At 46.9% G+C, this 18,571-nt stretch overlaps 2 protein-coding genes across 2 annotated transcripts in view; one reads left to right on the plus strand and one right to left on the minus strand.

Annotated features, from left to right (window-relative positions):
* Positions 1 to 376: 376 nt before the first annotated feature.
* LOC144480923 (uncharacterized) overlaps positions 377 to 18,571 on the plus strand; it is a 44,289-nt gene continuing 26,094 nt past the window's right edge. The window contains 2 exon segments of the mRNA XM_078200548.1: positions 377 to 404; positions 1,039 to 1,840. Of these exon segments, the coding sequence (XP_078056674.1) occupies positions 377 to 404; positions 1,039 to 1,840 (830 nt within the window).
* On the minus strand, positions 6,170 to 13,073 carry LOC144480840 (ER membrane protein complex subunit 4-like). The gene is made up of 5 exons (XM_078200462.1): positions 12,984 to 13,073; positions 12,221 to 12,332; positions 11,862 to 12,015; positions 8,342 to 8,502; positions 6,170 to 7,324 (listed from the first exon to the last, which is right to left on the minus strand). Exons 1-5 carry the CDS (start codon positions 13,061 to 13,063, stop codon positions 7,289 to 7,291), a joined length of 543 nt encoding a protein of 180 aa, XP_078056588.1. The 5' UTR covers positions 13,064 to 13,073; the 3' UTR covers positions 6,170 to 7,288.

Here is an 18,571-nt window from a genome sequence, read left to right on the forward strand (position 1 = left end):
TGGATGAGAATTCCAGATGAGCTGAGACTGGGGTGGAGTCGGGCGATGTCACTGAGATGGAAATAGTGATGATGATGTGGACATGTGGCTGGAAGCTCATCTTGGGGTGAAATATGGCTACCAATATCTACCAAATGCTTGCTACCAAATAAACCTGTTGGACTTTAACCTGGTGTTGTTAAACTTCTTACTGAAATATTTCACCAGGGTTGTGAACAGCCTGGTTCAGGTCAGACATGTTGCCAGGAAGAGGGATAGAGTTGTTGGCGAGCAAGTGGAGCTTGGAGAGGGGACTGAAGACAGTGGGTTCAGTCTTCCCAGTATTTATATGAAAGAAATTTCTGTTCGTTTAGTACTGGAAGTCAGATAAGTCAGGATGGTGTGTGGGTTGGAGGAACTCGGAGGTGATGGTGTTTATATCCATCTGCTATCTTGGTCCTTCCAGTTGGTGGAGTTGAGGGTTTGTGAGATTCTGTCAAAGTTCTTGTCAAGTTGTAGATGTATAAAATCCCTTGCCTTCACCCCGGCCACTCCTACTTCTCTCTATCTCCTCCCAAAGTGCCAAAAGAGTCTTATGTCGACCCAGGCTGTGTGGCAGGTTTCATTCCCTGAAGGATATCAGTGAACCAGTTGGGTTTGTATGACAATCCAGCAGCTTTCTTGGTTACCCTTTCCTCACGGCGGCCCCACATATTAGCAGATTCATTCAGCTCAATTTCACAACCCACCTTTGTTTTTGTGGGTTCTTTCTCACTCACTTTTTTCTGTTTTAAATCAATTTCACAGGGGTTTACAAGAGGAAGATTTGCAGTTGAGAAACTGAAACAAAACATATCAGAATCTGACGAGTCGGCCAATTTATTGTAACCTGAATATCATTGTATTTTGAAATTGGAAGAAAAAAGCACCATTCACAGTGGAGAGAAACTGTACATGTGTTCTGTTTGTGGACAAGACTTCAACCAATCATCTGGCCTTTGGAAACATATTTGCAGTCACAACAGGGAAATGGCATGGAAGTGTGAAGATTGTGGGAAGGAATTCATTACCCATCCCTGCTGGACACTCATCGACGCAGTCACACTGGGGAGAGGCCATTCACCTGCTCTCAGTGTGGGAAGGGATTCACTCAGTTATCCAGCTTACATATACACCAGAGGACTCATGCTGAGGAGAGGCCGTTTACCTGCTCCCAATGTGGGAAGGGATTCAATCAGTCATCAAACCTAGCAATACACCAGCGAGTTCACACTGGGGTGAAACTGTTCACCTGCTCTGAATGTGGGAAGAGATTTTCTCACTCATCCACTCTGCTGATACACCAGCGAACTCACACTCAGGAGAGGCCATTCACTTGCTCCCAGTGTGGGAAGGGATTTGCTGACTCATCTACTTTGTTGAAACACCAGCGAGTTCACACTGGGGAGAGGCCATTCACCTGTTCCCAGTGTGGAAAGGGATTTGCTCAGTCAGCCACCTTGTTCACACACCAGCGAATTCACACTGGGGAGAGGCCATTCACCTGCTCTGTGTGTGGGAAAGGATTCAGTCGGTCATCAACTCTGCTGACACACCAGCGAGTTCACACTGGGGAGAAACCATTCATCTTCTCTGTGTGCGGGAAAGGATTCAATCACTCATCCAACCTAGCAATACACCAGCGAATCCACACAGAGGAGAGGCCATTCATCTGCTCTGTGTGTGAGAAGGGATTCAATCAGTCATCTAAACTAGCAATACATCAGCGGGTTCACACTGGAGAGAGGCCGTTCACCTGCTTGCAGTGTGGGAAGGGATACGTTACCTCATCGAATCTTCTGACGCACCAGCGAATTCACAAGTTGTGATTGGATTTCAAATTAGGGAGAGACCATGAAAATGTGCAGACTGTGAGGAGAGTTTCAGTTACCTGTCAGAGCTGGAAGCACACCGGGGACTGTTTGAAGATGGAGGGTTTCTACAAGCTGCTCTAAGACTTGTCTTCTCTCTGAAAGCTTCAGGACAGTCTATACTCATTATAGCAAGTATATTTATGGTTTCTAACTGTAATTGAAGTGGCATCTACATCTCTGAGGAATGTTGCATATTTGGAACTGAAATTGTGCTAAATTAGAAATTAAAGTTGTTTCCTTTCACTTTTAAATATTGTTCAACTGTTAATAGTTAAGCTGCTTCATTTTTTGGAATTATATTCAAGCTGTTGTTAAATAAAGTTTGTTTTACCATGAAAGATTCCTAATTTGTCAGTGGAATTACTCCTGGAGTGAAGCATCCGATCCTCACATTTATGCCAAAATCGAAAAATTTGTTTGGATCTAATCTGGCTTCCTAACATAATTTATGGGTTCTGGTCCAGGACACTTTTGGAAGGGATTCACTCCATAATCTACCCTCCAACCACCCCCGCTTCACTCTGGGGAGAGACCTTTTAAATGCCCAGACTGTGAGAACTGCTATAAAAGCTGTAGAGAACTGATGTCTCATCAACGTGTTCACACTAATGAGAGAGCATTCAGCTGCTTTTACTGTGAGACGGGGTTCAGAGAATCCCTGTACACCAGCGAGTTCACACTGGGGAGAGGCTATTCACCTGCTCTGAGTTTGGGAAGAGATCCACTCAGTTTTGAGGTTCGATTTCCAGTATCTGCAGTATCTTATTTTGATCTGATTTTTTGTTTGATTTATTATTGTCGCATGGATTGGGATACAGTGAAAAGTATTGTTTATTGTGCGCTTTGCAGACAAAACCTACCGTTCCAGCATTTTCTGTTTTAGTTCCTTTTGAAGGGTTCTCCCTCTCTCCTCCATCCTCACCGACAACAGCAAGTCTGAGGAGCTCATGGAGCTCCTTTGTCACTAAGATTGAGACAGTCTGATCAGCTGCCTCTGCTGTTTTCCTCGCTTCCATTGGGTCAAACTGTGTCTAACAATTTGCCCAACCCTAAACTCATCTTTCTTTAGTTTCTCTCTGTCAAGCAGTTGATTTAGGAACCTATATTTGTATTGTTGGATATTAGAAATAAGATATACATTTAAGTGAGTTTAATTTGGTGTTTCTGTGCACAGAAGGGTTAAAACTTTCATAGGTTAATGTTAAATAAAGGTGTTTGCATGTATGGGGTTTTGGTTTCATTTCAAACTGTGCCTGTATTGTGTTCAGAGAGTTTACAATGTGAAAACACACATAAGGAAAGACTAGGTAAGGAAAGACTTGACAACCAGTGGCCATTTTGGGTCAGAAATAATTTTTGAGTTAGCTGAAGAGGAAACTGCCAGAACCATTAGGCAGAACAATGGAGTAAGGGCAAGAAAGAAAGTCCCAGAAGTTGGAGAACAGATAGTTCTAGAAACCAGGGAATGAAAAAAGTCTGAGGAAAACTGAAGTCAAAGGGAATCTGAACAAGATACTGTTCCCTGAAATTAAAGAAAGGGGGAGAGAGAGACTTCCAGTTAAAGGCAACACACATGGTGAAGTTGGCTGGCAAAAAGCCAGAATCTGAAGTAATCCTAAGGTTGGGACTTTGGTACCACCTGTGAAACAGTGGTGTTCTGTTGATATGGCTGGGTACCTGAGAGATTGTGTGGAAGCTTGAGTGCATGTGATAATCTGAGGCAGAAGAATAGTGAAAGGCGAGATTGAAATCCTGGAAGTGGATCCTTGCTGAAAAGATCTGAGAGAGTGCGTTGTTTGGGAGAACATTTTTGAGAGTGGATCTGATTGATGAAAATTTCTGTGCACCAATTTCAATGACAATGTTGTAATTTGTAATTTTACACATGACAGAATCTCAGTGTGATTACTCAGCATCAGGTTATACTCTGACCGGCGCAGTGCAAATGGTGGAACTTACTGATCAAGAACCGGTCAGAGATTACATTGAATCACAGAGAATTCTCTCATTCTTGGGCGACACGGTGACACAGTGGTTAGCGCTGCTGACTCACAATGCCAGGGTCTTGGGTTCGAATCCCGGCTTGGGTCACTGTCTGTGTGGAGTTTGCACATTCTCCCCGTGTCCGCATAGGTTTGCTCCGGTTTCCTTCCACAGTCCAAAGATGTGTGGGTTAGGTGGATTGGCTATGCTAAATTGCCCTGAGTGTCAGGGGGGCTAGCTAGGGTAAATGCACGAGGTTATGGGGAGAGGGCCTGGGTGGGATTGTGGTGGGTGCAGACTCAATGGGCCGAATGGCCTCCTTCGACACTATAGGGATTCTATGAATATCCAGACCAGAAAGACATTGTTCGGTTTAACTGGTCTGTGCTGGTGTTTATATTTCACACAAGACACCTCCCATTCCATCTCCCTCATTTCAGCCTTCCAGCTCATCTTTCTAATCTCCTTTCCCTCATGTACTCATCACATTTCCTTTTTAAACGATGAGTTGTCCAGCTAGTTCCTGTGGCAGTGAATTTCACATTGTAATCAATCTCTGAGTAAAGATGGTGAGTGACTTGGAGGGGAACGTGCAGGTGATGATGTTCCCATGCATTTGCTGCCCTTCTCCAAGGTGCTAGAGGTTGCGGGTTTGCAAGATGCTGACAAAGAAGCCTTGGTGAGTGCTTGCAGTGCACCTTGTAGGTGGTACACACCTCCAGCTGCCACGTGAGTCAGTGTTGGAGGGAGTACATGTTTGTCGAAGGATGCCAATCAAGCTGCTGTGTCTTGGATGGTGTTGAGCTTCCCGAGTTGTTGGAGCTGCACTAATTCAGAAAATTGGAGCTTATTCAATTAGACACAAGAGTTGTGCCTTGTAGATGCTGGCCTTTGGGGAGAAGGATTAGACACACCTTTTAATGGAAAATTTACCTGATCTGGTCCAGACACCACGAGGAGTTGGAAATGGGATGTGTTATGATTCTCAATTGAAACCCTACCCAACCGAAAAGCTGAACATTGAAGAGTTGAACACGGAGGGAGGGATGTCTGTTAGTGTTCTTCAGCAGTGGAAGTGGGGATCAGGGATTATGTTGGAAGAACAGGAGTGATGGTGAAATGAGTCAGCAAATAGGGAACGGTTATTTAACCAGCAGCTCAGGTTACTGAAGCCTGAATATTGTGGGAGAGAAAAGGCGAGAGTGCTGCAGAGTTTAAAGTGGAACAGGAGAGTTTTAAGCTGGTGGAGTCAGTGAAATCTGAGTCTCGTTTTTGTCTGCTGTCATTTCATAGAGGCCCCGGTTTGCTGAAACCAATAGAGAAAACGCTGGAAAATCTCAGCAGGTCTAGCAGCATCTGTAAGGTAAGAAAAGAGCTGATGTTTCGAGTCTGGATGACCCTTTGACAAACCTTTTTCTGTTTTGGTTTCAGATTCCAGCATCCGCAGTAATTTGCTTTTATCCCATTTTGCTGAAACTCTTTATTTCCACAGTTACAGAATCAGTGAAAAGACGTTACACATTCTTCACAGCAGCATCAAACTCGCACTGACTGTTTCCTCACTCACCTCGAGGTTATCGATTCGCCTCCGGCCTCTTCGGTTCACTCCTGCTTCGGGTGTGGTCTCAGAATGGGGAGGGGGAGGATTAGTGACCACCTCCCCGCACCCCCCTCCCCACACAAACACACACAAAGAGGAACGACTCAAACACAATCATTAAATAAAGCGAACATACACACACACACACACACCAAACATGTATGTGCTCGCACACAGGTACACACACACACATGAACTGAAATGCGTGTACACCCACACAGACACAAGCGTGGCTGCTCACAGACAAAGTCGTAGAATTCCTACAGTGCAGAAGAGACCATTCAGCCCTTTGAGTCTGCACTGACTCTCTGACAGAGCATCTTACCCAGGCCCTCTTCCCGTTACCCCATACTAATCACTCTGATCTACATATTTTGTGACATAAAGCAGCACTTTAGCATGGTCAATCCACCTAACCAGCACATTTTGAAGTTTGGGAGGAAACCAGAGCCTCCGGAGGAAACCCATGCAGACACGGGGAGAACATGCCAACTCCACACAGACACAGGGGCGGCACAATGGGGAGCACTGCTGCCTCACAGCACCAGGGACCTGAGTTCAAATCAAGCCTCAGGTTGTGTGAAGTTGGTGCATTCTCCCCGTGTCTGTGAGGGTTTCCTCCAGTTGCTCCGGTTTCCACCCACACTCCAAAGACGTGCGTTTGAGGTGGATTGGCCGTGCTAAATTGCCCCTTAGTGTCGGGGATATTATCAGTGTAAATACGTGGGGTTATGGGGATAGGGCCTGGGTGGGGTTGTTGTTGGTGCAGGCTCGGTGGGCCGATTGGTCTCTTTCTGCACTGTCGGGATTCTATGATTTATCCAAGGCTGGGATCGAACCCAGGGCCCTGGCGCTGTGAGGCAGCAGTGCTAACCACCGTGCCACCATGCTGCCCAGGTGGGCACACAGACAGCTGCACACACTACACTGTCAATCACCTGCCTCCAGCTGTCAGTGCTGAGGAAGTGAAACCAAGCTCCCCCCCTCCTCACTCACTGCTGTGTCAGGTGGATAGTAAAATCCCACGGCCACTACTGGATGGAGCGAAGGAGAGCTCCCGCTGGTTTCAGAGGGTCGATCTTTATCCTTCAAACAGCCTAACATTTGGTGGTTATCCGACAGTTTGTGGGATCTGCTGTGTGCAGTGCCTGCCGGGTTTCCCAGGTGAACAGCAGTGACTGTGTTTCGGAAACAGGAAGCTGCTGTGTTGATTCAGAGTGCTCTGGAACAGCCCAGAACAAGCACAGGAGCTAAATCATTCCCTCCTTTCGATGTTCCCTCCTGCCGTTCTGTAGGAAGAGATGGTGACTGCACAGCAAGATCCCACAAGTCACGATGCAACACACAGCCAGGGAACTTAATTTCAGAGACGGTTTGAGGGACCCCTGGGAGAACCTGTTACAGCAGCTTGAATCTCAGGAACAGGTTACACAAATCTGTGACCTTCTGACCTGGGTGAGAGAGAGAATGAGAGGCACCAGGATAAGCCTGGAATGACTGATCAAGGAACCTCCAGTCCCATCGTCAACTCCAACAGGTCCCTTATCCGAGGCTCAGCAAAGGGGGTCAACATGATAAACAACTGAATCCCCAGTGAAAAAATACACAGTCCCTGCTGTCAATATCTCCGGCCATTCCACATCGGTCACAGGTACACGGGCCAACGTCTGTCTGTGTGTGCGTGGGGGGCAGTGATGGGAGGGCATGTTACCTACAGAAAGCCTGGTCTCAGGTTAGCCAGACGGCAGGTTATATCCAGTGTCGATCGTCCTCGGGCCGTGTCTCAGTGAGCGATAGGAGGAGAGTGGGACTATCACAGGACCAGGCCCCCGCCTGTGTACTCCACTCTCTGTGTGAAAGGAGAAGGTGGTAAGAATCGGAGTGGGAATAGCTTCTGTCGAGCCTGCTCCACTATTCATCATCAACCTCATCTCCACTTTCCCTGCCCTCCTCCCATCCCTCAATTCCCAAAGATATCCCCACTTTCCCCGCACTCCTCCCCATCCCTCAATTCCCAAAGATTTCCCCATTTTCCCCGCAGTCTTCCCTCATCCTCCAATTCCCAAAGATATCCCCACTTTTCCCGCAGTCTTCCCTCATCCTCCAATTCCCAAAGATATCCCACTTTCCCTGCTCTCCTCCACATCCCTCAATTCCCAAAGATATCTCCACTTTCCGCACACTCCTCCCCATCCCTCAATTCCCAAAGATATCTCCACTTTCCGCACACTCCTCCTCATCCCTCAATTCCCAAAGATATCTTCACTTTCCGCACACTCTTCCCCATAGATATCCCCACTTGCCCCGCACTCCTCCCCATTCTTCAATTCCCAAAGATATCTCCACTTTACCCAGTCTTCCCCATCCCTCAATTCCCAAAGATATCCCCACTTTCCCCCCACTCTTCCTTCTATCCCTCAATTCCCAAAGATATCCCGACTTTCCCCACACTCTTCCTTCTATCTCTCAATTCCCAAGGATATCCCCACTTTCACTGCACTCCTCCCCCGTCCCTCATTTGTTTTTGTTCAATTGTGGGATATGGGCGTCTCTGACTGGCCAGCATTTATTGCCCATCCCGAGTTGCCCAAGGGCTGTTGAGAGTCAACCACGTTGCTGTGGCTCTGGAGTCACATGTAGGCCAGACCAGATAAGGGCGGCAGATTTCCTGTGGTTGACTCTCAACTGCCCTTCAAGAGCAACTAGGGATGGACAATAAATGCTGACCAGCCAATGATGCCCATGTCCCACGAATGAATAAAAAGAATTGGGCCCAATCTACTCAACCTCTCAGGCTCCACAGCCCTAAATGGTTTCCTCTTCCTATTTTCCTGGCTCCCCCTCACATACAGAGTGCGGATCTCACCTGGGGCAGCTGGATGAATGCCAGCCAGTCAGAGGCATGTGTGGGCAGCAGCCCCATTGCCTGGCACTTGTAGATGGCCAGGGCCAACCCCAGCAGGTTGCCGATGAAGTAGATGAGACACTGCAGCCAGTGCTGATTCGAATTCCCCAGGACCCTAAAGACTGAGAGCGAGAATGGAAAAGCAGGAAGTTCAGGAACATGTGAGAACCTTTCCTCATAACACAGCCCATCCATTTTTGGTATTAGTCTGGTAAACCGTCTCTGAACTGTCTCCAGCATACTTGCACACTTCCTTAAATAAGGTGACCAATACTGCACACAGTACTCCAGATGTGGTCTCACTAGTGACCTGTACAACTGAAGCATAACCTCCCTAGTTCTGTATTTAATTCCCATTACAATGAATGATAACATTCTATTAGTTTTCCTAATTACTTGCTGTACCTGCATATTAGCCTTTTGTGATTTATGCACTCGGACACCCAGATCTTGATCAATTGGGCCAGTGGGCTGACGAATGGCAGATGGAGTTTAATTTAGACAAATGCGAGGTGATGCATTTTGGTAGATTGAACCAAGGCAGGACTTACTCAGTTAATGATAGGGCGTTGGGGAGTTACAGAACAAAAAGATCTAGGGGTACAGGTTCATAGCTCCTTGAAAGTGGAGTCACAGTTGGACAGAGTGGTGAAGAAGGCATTTGGCATGCTTGGTTTCATCGGTCAGAACATTGAATACAGGAGTTGGAATGTCTTGTTGAAGTTGTACAAGACATTGGTAAGGCCACACTTGGAATACTGTGTGCAGTTCTGGACACCCTATTATAGAAAGGATATTATTAAACTAGAAAGAGTGCAGAAAAGATTGGCTAGGATGCGACCGGGACTTGATGGATTGAGTTATAAGGAGAGGCTGGATGGACTGGGACGTTTTTCTCTGGAGCGTAGGAGGCTGAGGAATGATCTTATAGAGGCCTATAAAATAATGAGGGGCACCTTTTCCCAAAGGTAGGGGAGTCTAAAACTAGAGGGCATAGGTTAAGGTGAGAGGGGAGAGATACAAAAGTGTCCAGAGGGGCAATTGTTTCACACAGAGGGTGGTGAGTGTCTGGAACAAGCTGCCAGACGTAGTAGTAGAGGCAGGTACAATTTTGTCTTTTAAAAAGCATTTAGACAGTTACATGGGTACGATGGGTTTAGAGGGATATGGGCCAAATGCAGGCAATTGGGATTAGCTTAGGTGTTTTAAAAAAGAAAGGGCGGTGAGGACAAGTTGGGCCGAAGGGCCTGTTTCCCTGCTGTAAACCTTTATGACTCTCTGACTCAATCCCTCTGAATCTCTGAGCTCTGCAATCTCTCACCATTTAGACAAAATGCTTCTTTTTCATTCTTCCTGCCGAAATGGACAATCTCACATTTGCCCACATTCTACTCCATTTGCCAGATATTTGCCCTCTCACTGAACCTTTCTGTCTTTCTGTACTCTCGGTATGTCCTCTTCACAACTTACTTTCCCACCTATCTGTGTGTCATCGGCAAATTTGCCAAACATCCCTTCATCCAGTCATTCATATAAATTTCATTCCTTGCCCCAAATTTGATTCCTTTTCCACTATTTAGTTTAAAACCATCTCTAGTTTCCTAGTTATGGGGTTCGCAAGAACACCGGCCCCAGCACAGTTCAGATGTAGACTGTCCCAATGGTACAGATCTCACTTTACCCAGTACTGATGTCAGTGTCCCATGAACCAGAACCCACCTCCCACACCAGTTAGGGCGGCACAGTGGCACAGTGGTTAGTACCGCTGCCTCACAACACCAGGGACTCGGTTCTATACTGGCTTAGAATCCCTACAATTCAGGAGGCCATTCAGCCCATCGCTTCTGCACCGACCATAATCCCACCCAGGCCCTATCCCTGTAACACAACGTATTTACTCTGTTAGTCCCCCTGACATATGAGACAACTTACCATAACCAATCAATTTAACCCGCACATCTTTGAACTGTGGGAGGAAACCGGAGGACCCGGAGATAGACAGAGAACATGAAAACTCCACACACACAGTCACTCGAGGCCGGAATTGAACCTGGGTCCCTGGCGCTGTGAGGCACCAGTGCTAACCACTGTGCCACCGTGCCGCCCCTTGGGTCACTATCTGTGCAGAGTTTGCACATTCATCCTGTATCTGTGTGGGTTTTCTCCGGGTGCTCGGGTTTTCTCCCAGTCTGAAAGATGTGCTGGTTAGGTGCACTGGCCACGCTAAATTCTCCCTCAGTGTACCCGAACATGTACTGGAGTGTGGCGACTCGGGGATTCTCACAGTAACTTCATTGCAGTGTTAACGTAAGCCTACTTGTGACACTAATAAATAAACTTTAACGCAGCCTTTCAGTCACGCATTCATCCCTCCGATCTGATCTGTCCTATACCTATTAGCATGTGGCTCAGGTAATAATTCAGAGATTATAACCATTGAGGTTCTGCTTCTTAATTTAGTGCTTAGGTCCTCATATCGACACTGAAAACCTCCTTCTTTATCTCTGTTGTTCATACCTACATTGACGAGGACAACTGGAACCTTCCCCTCCCCACTGAAATTTCTTCTCCAGCCCTGATCAGATGTCCTGAACACTGGCCCCAGACAGGCACCACAGCTGCCTTGATTCACATTCTTTGCTGCAGAGAATGAGCCAATCCCTCTGACTATACTGTCCCCCATTATCACTGCATTCCTTTTTGCTCCCCTCACTACAATGGCTTCCTGTACCACAGTGCCATGGGTAATTGGCTCATCCATCCTGCAGCTCCCATTCATCCAAACAAGCTGAAAATACCTCAAACTGGCTGGACAATGGTAAAGGCTAAGGCTCCTGTCTGTGAGTTCCCTTATCTGTCTCACTCTCCTGTTCCTGACCACTGGCCAAATCAGCAGACCCTGTGCCAAGAGGTGTGACTGCTCCCTGATACAAAGAATCCAGGTAACTTTCCCCCTCCCTGATGCATTGCAGTGTCTGTAGTTCAGCTTCCAGCTCATAAACTCTGAACCAGAGCTGCTCGAACTTCACTTACTGCAGACATGGTTGCCCTGGATCAAACTGACAGCCAGGAGCTCCCACACGCGGCAGCTGTGACACATCACCTGTCCTCCCATCTTTAATGTGTGCGAATAAACTATTTAATTATTTTATCCAATTACATATTTTATTTTTGTTTTCAAGTATGTTAGTTTTTAAGTATTTTATTAACCTTACCACCAGTTGCTGTACTATTTTAATCCTTAGGAATAGAATAAACCTGAGTCACTTAGCAGATCCTCACCAAAAATCTAGCTTCTTCTCCTGTAGAAGAGTAAGATCACTTCCTGACGGCTGAGAAAGTTAGAAAGCAAAACAGCACCTCTTTCCCTTTCTTCTCTAACTCCCTTAATTACCCAACTCCCAGAACTCTATTCTAAGCTGCATTCAAGTGATGCCGGTTCAGAGCAGTTCCTGAGCTGAAGATTCAATACAATACTCACTTGCTGACATGGACATGAAGGCCTGTATAGGTCTCCAGGCCATCATGCACACCATCATGATAGGGAGGATGGAGATGGTGTTGCCAGCCATGTACATGATGAACAGATTCATGGGCAGCTGTTTCAATGGGCCCAAGGCGATGTCCCAGCAGCGCTGAAACAGAAAGTGAGCAGGGTATCAGTGAAGGGGGCCGGTTAGGGGAGGCCATATACTGATCTTATATCCAGGCCTGGAAGTAAGCATGATGATTAACCCTTTATCACACAGGCTGCTGTGGTTCACCAAGGTACTTCACCACCGTGGACAAACCAGGGGCGTTGTCAGCCACACACTAAAGACACATTCAAATCCAACTTACTTTCTCAACCAGGATCCGGTCTGTTTCTTGGACGCAGATGTCCGGTAGCTGTTTGTCCGAATATGCAACTGGGTACATGGAGTCTCTCTGGCCACACTTTTGATCATGGCTCCTATGAGAAACAGAAAACACAAATTTGTCACCCTTTCAAGACCTTGTTTAAAGAGGGAGTCTCTCTGTTGAGGACCCAACGTGGTGGCAATAGTGCCAGCATGAACTAAAGCTTGGGCAAACATCGAACACAGATTGCCGTTGTGTCCACTGAATTGCCATGGGAATGTTGGATGGCAGAAGTGGATTAGTGTCAATTGATAATCAGGGTGCCAATCCGCTTACCCTCCATTTCGGGACAAAGCAAAAAATCACCTAATATACCAAATTGTATCTTGAAAACAAACACTGCGGGACATTGAGAGAGATCCAGTTCAGCACCGGGTCCTGGAAACGAGCAATCGTTCCTCCAACCACCACCGCAGTTGGCACCTGATCAGGTGGAGGGGCTGAAACCAAAAGGGCATCTCAGGGTCATGACCTGGGGAAAAGATGCCAAGTGGGGTCTGAGTGGTTTCTGGAGGATTTGAGGGGCTGCTTTGTGCTGAGGAGCTCGGTGAGGGGTAAAAGAGGCGTGAAAAACCCGGGGTTGGGAAGTTTTGGGTTGGTGCCACATCCCCGGGTCAGTGTGCGGTGGCCTCCACTCGGGAGAGACGGGCTGACCCGGCTTGCCTCCTACTCGAGCCCCCGGCTTCCCGCGCGGCCTCCGCACCTGCTGCTGCCACTCAGGTTAAGCTCGAGGGTCCACTTGTGCCAGCGCGCGCGCTTGACAAGCCCCGCCCCTGCCGCCATGACAACGCCGCCGACCGTTAACCGTCCCCCCTTTCAAATCTGATTCAGATCAAGAGAAGAAGCCGCGCGCTTCCGTCAACATAAACTCCCGCTGCAATGCGCATGTGCAAGCCCAGCCGCCTCATCGTTCTGCGTGCACCGCCCAAAGCCCCGCCCCCACATCGTCGTCATCTTTTTTAGGGGCACATCTGTTCCGACCCTTCAGATGGACATCACTTAATGTCAGAGATATTTGCAATATTGAGTCCAGATGACCCTTTATCAAAGCAAAAAGAAATAGAAAGTGGGAGATATTTATACTGCAGGGTGAGGAAATGAAAGATGAGCCATAGCCACAGAAACCAGGGGAAAAGACTGCTAATGGCTGCCCACATTCTGTGCACAACCATTATAGCACCAGGGACTCAGGTTCGTTTCCTGGCTTGGGTGACTGTGCGGAGTCTGCGCGTTCTCCAGGTGCTCCTGGAGAACATGCTCCTCTTTTTCTTCTCATGAAATTCCAGTATTTCCGATTGCCCTGAATGAATTTTGAGGCCCAGGTCAGAGCGAATAAATAAAAGCAAAAAACTGGATGCTGAAATCTGATACAAAAACTGAAAATGAACCACTGTGGTAAATGCATCATTCTCAATCTATTTTACCAGGTATTTATTTAATTATTCAACATTTAACATCAATACATTTATTTATTATGCATCTCCTCATTCTGAATTGAATATTCAGAGAGTTCATAAAAGAGAGCAAGGCGATGATAGGGATCTAAATGAGTCTACGGCTTGTGGGAAGGGACTTAAGAAAGAAATTAGGAGAGCCAGAAGGGGTCCCGAGAAGGCCTTGGCAGGTAAGATTAAGGAGAACCCTAAGGTGTTCTATAAATATGTGAAGAGTAAAAGGATGAGATGTGAAGGAATAGGACCAATAAAATGTGAAGGTGAGAAAGTGTACAGAACCGGAAGAAATGGCAGAGGTGCTCAATGAATATTTTACCTCGGTATTCACGGTGGAAAAAGACCTGGGTGATTGTCCTACAGGATTGAGGTGGACTGAAAAGATTGAGTATGTGGACATTAAGAAAGAGGATGTGTTGGAAACTTTGAATAGCATCAAGATAGATAAGTCACCGGGACCGGGTGGGATGTATCCCAGGTTACTGTGGGAGGCGTGGGAAGAGATTGCAGAGCCTCTGGTGATGATCTTTGCGTCGTTGATGGAGATGGGAAAGGTTCCAGAGGATTGGAGGATTGCGGATGTGGTTCCTAAATTCAAGAAAGGGAATAGGGATAGCCCAGGAAATTACCGACCGGTGAGTCTAACCTCAGTGGTTGGTAAGTTGATGCAGAAGGTCCTGAGGGACAGGATTTATGAACATTTAGAGAAGTTTAGTCTGCTCAAAAGTAGTCAGTACAGCTTTGTCAATGGCAAATCATGCCTTACGAGCCTGGTGGAGTTCTTTGAAAATGTGACTAAACACATTGACAAAGGAAAAGCGGTAGATGTAGTTTACATGGACTTCAGCAGGGCGTTCAATAAGGTCCCCCATGCAAGACTTCTCGAGAAAGTGAGAGGGCACGGGATCCAAGGGGCTGTTGCCTTGTGGATCCAGAACTGGCTTGCCTGCAGAAGGCAGAGAGGGGTTGTAGATGGAACTTTTTCTGAATGGAGGTCAGTCACCAGTGGAGTGCCCCAGGGATCTGTTCTGGGACCCTTGCTGTTTGTCATTTTCATAAATGACCTGGATGAGGAAGTGGAGGGATGGGTTGGTAAGGTTGCCGATGACCCGAAGGTTGGTGGTGTTGTGGATAGTTTGGAGGGATGTTAGAAGCTGCAGCGTGACATAGATAGGATGCAAGACTGGGCGGAGAAGTGGCAGATGGACTTCAACACGGATAAATGTGTAGTGGTCCATTTTGACAAGTAAAATGGGATGAAGGAGTATAATATCAAGGGTAAGACTCTTAGCAGTGTAGAGGATCAGAAGGACCTTGGGGTCCGGGTCCATAGGACTCTTAAATCGGCCTCGCAGGTAGAGGAGGTGGTTAAGAAGGCGTATGGTCTGCTGACCTTCATCAATTGAGGGATTGAGTTTAGGAGTCGGGAGATGATGATGCAGCTTTATAAGACCCTCGTCAGACCCCACTTAGAGTACTGTGCTCAGTTCTGGTCGCGTCATTACTGGAGGGATGTGGAAATTATTGAAAGGGTGCAGAGAAGATTTACAAGGATGTTGCCTGGATTGGTTGGCATGCCTTTTGAGGATAGGTTGAGGGAGCTCGGTCTTTTCTCCTTGGAGAGACGAAGGATGAGAGGTGACCTGATAGAGGTGTACAAGATGTTGAGAGGTATAGATTGGGTGGATTCTCGGAAGCTTTTTCCCAGGGCTGAAATGGCTGCTACAAGAGGACACAGGTTTACGGTGCTGGGGAGTAGGTACAGAGGAGAGGTCAGGGGTAAGTTTTTCACTCAGCGGGTGGTGGGTGAGTGGAATCGGCTGCCGTCAGTGGTGGTGGAGGCAAACTCGATAGGGTATTTTAAGAGACTTCTGGATGAGTACATGGGACTTACTGGGATTGAGGGTTATAGGTAAGCCTATATACAGGCCTAGGTAGGTAGGGACATGGCCGGCACAACTTGTGGGCCGAAGGGCCTGTGGGTGCTGTATTTTTTCGATGTTCTCTGTTCTATCTCTGACATATGCAGCATTGAATTGCAAATATGACTGACCAACAAAACAGATCGAGTCACCGGTTAATGCACATCCCATGATGCTTATTTGAGATTGACCACAGTCAGTTTATGAACAAAATCAAATATCTTTAATGGGAAGAGATTTAAGAATGATCAGTTAGTTTATTCTGGGTGTGAATCATTCTGGCGCCTCAATCCCATTCATCTCTAGGAAAGTCCAATCGATCCGTTCTGAGCTTCGATTTCCTCATCAGCATGAATAGTTTTCCCCATATCTTTATTATGAAAACCGATTTTAAAAAGATGTTTCTGTGCAATGTGCACCACTTCCTCTAGTTCAGTTACAGTATCACTTGTGTCTGTCTTCATGAGCACACACTACTATTAGACATGTTTCAGATGGTGATTAACAACGTTGGTCTACATCTATAAACCCATGGATCGAACAAGTTGCTAATATATGCACGGTGTCAAAATACAAACATTTCTTTCCTGCAACTGCATCTAAAAATGCAGCATTTCTGATTTTCCTGAAAGCATTTGAGACCGAGGTCAAAACAAACATAATATGGCAACATCGAGAATTGGATAATGTTCAGCAAATAACCAAAATCATGCATACTTCCTTCAACGATAAAGTTTCTGTCTGGTTTTGAACCAGGGACTTCTCACGCGTTAGGCAAACATGATAACCACTCCACTACAGAAACTACCAGCAGTTAGGTGCAGTCAACCGGCCTGTCTGCAAGGTTCAACTCTGCTGTGTTGCTGCAGGTTCTCATGGTTAGACTTTCCACCAGTGTCTATTACAAGCCCAACAACTCCCACAACTATCTTGACTGCAGTTCTTCACACCCCACATCCTGAAAGGACTCCATCCCATTCTCTTCATTCTTTCACGTCCGCTGCATCTGTTCTGATGATGCCACTTTCTTAAATAGCATTGCAGATATGTCTTTCTTCTTCAACAGTTGTGGTTTTCCACCCACTGTTGTTGACAGGGCTCTTGACCATGTCCGACCCATCCCCCAGCCACTGCTCTCACTCCCTCCCCTCCCTCCCAGAACCAGGACAGGGTTCCCCTTGTCTTCACTTTTCACCCAACCAGCCTCCGCATTCAAAGGATCATCCTCTGCCATTGCTGCCAATTCCAGCATGATGCCACTACCCAACACATCTTCCCCTCAACCACTCACCCCTTCCTCCAGCATTCCGCAAGGAACATTCTCTCTGGGATATCCTGGTCCACTCCTCCATCCCACCCAACCTCCTATCCCCTACCTATGGCACCTTCCCATGCAATAGTAGGAGGTGCAACACCTGCCACTTTATCTCCTCCCTGTTCACCTCCCGGGTCCTGAACACCCTTTCAGGTGAAGCAGTGCTTCACATGCACCTTCTCCAATCTGGTCTATTCAATTCACTGCTCCCAATCCAGTCTACTCTACATCGGAGAGACCAAACACAAATTGGGTGACCACTTTGTTGAACACCTTCACTCCATCCGCAAGCAGGACCCAGACGTTCCTGTCACTTGCCGCTTCAACACACCACCCTGCTCTCCTGCCCACATGTCCGTCCTTGGCCTTTTCCAATGTTCTTGTGAACCCCAATGCAAATTGGAGGAACAGAACCTCATCTTCCGATTGGGCACTTTACAGCCTTCCAGACTGAACATTGAGTTCAACAACTTCAGAGCATGATTCTCCCCTCCACCTTCACCCCATTTCCATTTATTTTATTTCATTTTGTTTCTTCTTTTCATCTAATTCATCCATTTTATCATACTTCTTTCTCACTTCCATTTTTTAACTTCTTCATTCCTGCTCTCCTTCTCGCCCACACCCGCCCCCTCCCCCCCACCAACCCCCTCCCCCCCCACCCCCCCCCCCCCCCCTCCATTCAGGGCAAACCATCTGTACCTCTGCTCTACCGTTCTGATTAACACTTTTCACACCTCTCTCAGCCTTCTACATTCTCCTTTTCATTCCCTTTGTCCAATTACAGCACCCCCCCCCCTTCCACCCTCATAATATAAATCTTGTCTGATTTTCTTTGCCCTTAGCTCTGATGAAGCGTCATCCAAACTCGAAACGTTGGCTAGTTACTCAATATTTGTTTCGTTATTCAATATTAAATATGAATACATGTATTTAATACATACATCTTCATTCCGAGTTGAATATCTCGGGAATATGCAACATTGCATTGCAAACATGACTGACCAATAAAAGAAATCGAGTCACTGGGTGAATCACATCCCATGGTGCTTATTTGAGACAGTTTTTAAACATCATGCTACTGTGCAGAGGGACCTGGGGGTCCTTGTGCACGAATCGCAAAAACTCAGTCTGCAGGTGCAGCAGGTGATCAAGAAGGCAAATGGAATGTTGGCCTTTATCGCGAGGGGGATAGAATATAAAAGCAGGGAGGTCTTGCTGCAACTGTACAAGGCACTAGTGAGGCCGCAACTGGAGTACTGTGTGCAGTTTTGGTCCCCTTATTTGCGAAAGGATATATTGGCCTTGGAGGGAGTGCAGAGAAGGTTCACCAGGTTGATACCGGAGATGAGGGGTGCAGCTTATGAGGAGAGATTGAACAGATTGGGTCTGTACTCATTGGAGTTTAGAAGGCTGAGGGGTGATCTTATAGAGACATATAAGATAATGAAGGGGCTGGATAGGGTAGAGGTAGAGAGATTCTTTCCACTTAGAAGGGAAACCAGAACTAGAGGGCACACCTCAAAATAAGTGGGGGCCGGTTCAGAACAGAGTTGATGGGGAACTTCTTCTCTCAGAGGGTAGTGAATCTCTGGAGTTCTCT

This window comes from Mustelus asterias, chromosome 30, assembly GCF_964213995.1.
Source record: "Mustelus asterias chromosome 30, sMusAst1.hap1.1, whole genome shotgun sequence".
NCBI classification, from domain to species: Eukaryota; Metazoa; Chordata; class Chondrichthyes; order Carcharhiniformes; family Triakidae; genus Mustelus; species Mustelus asterias.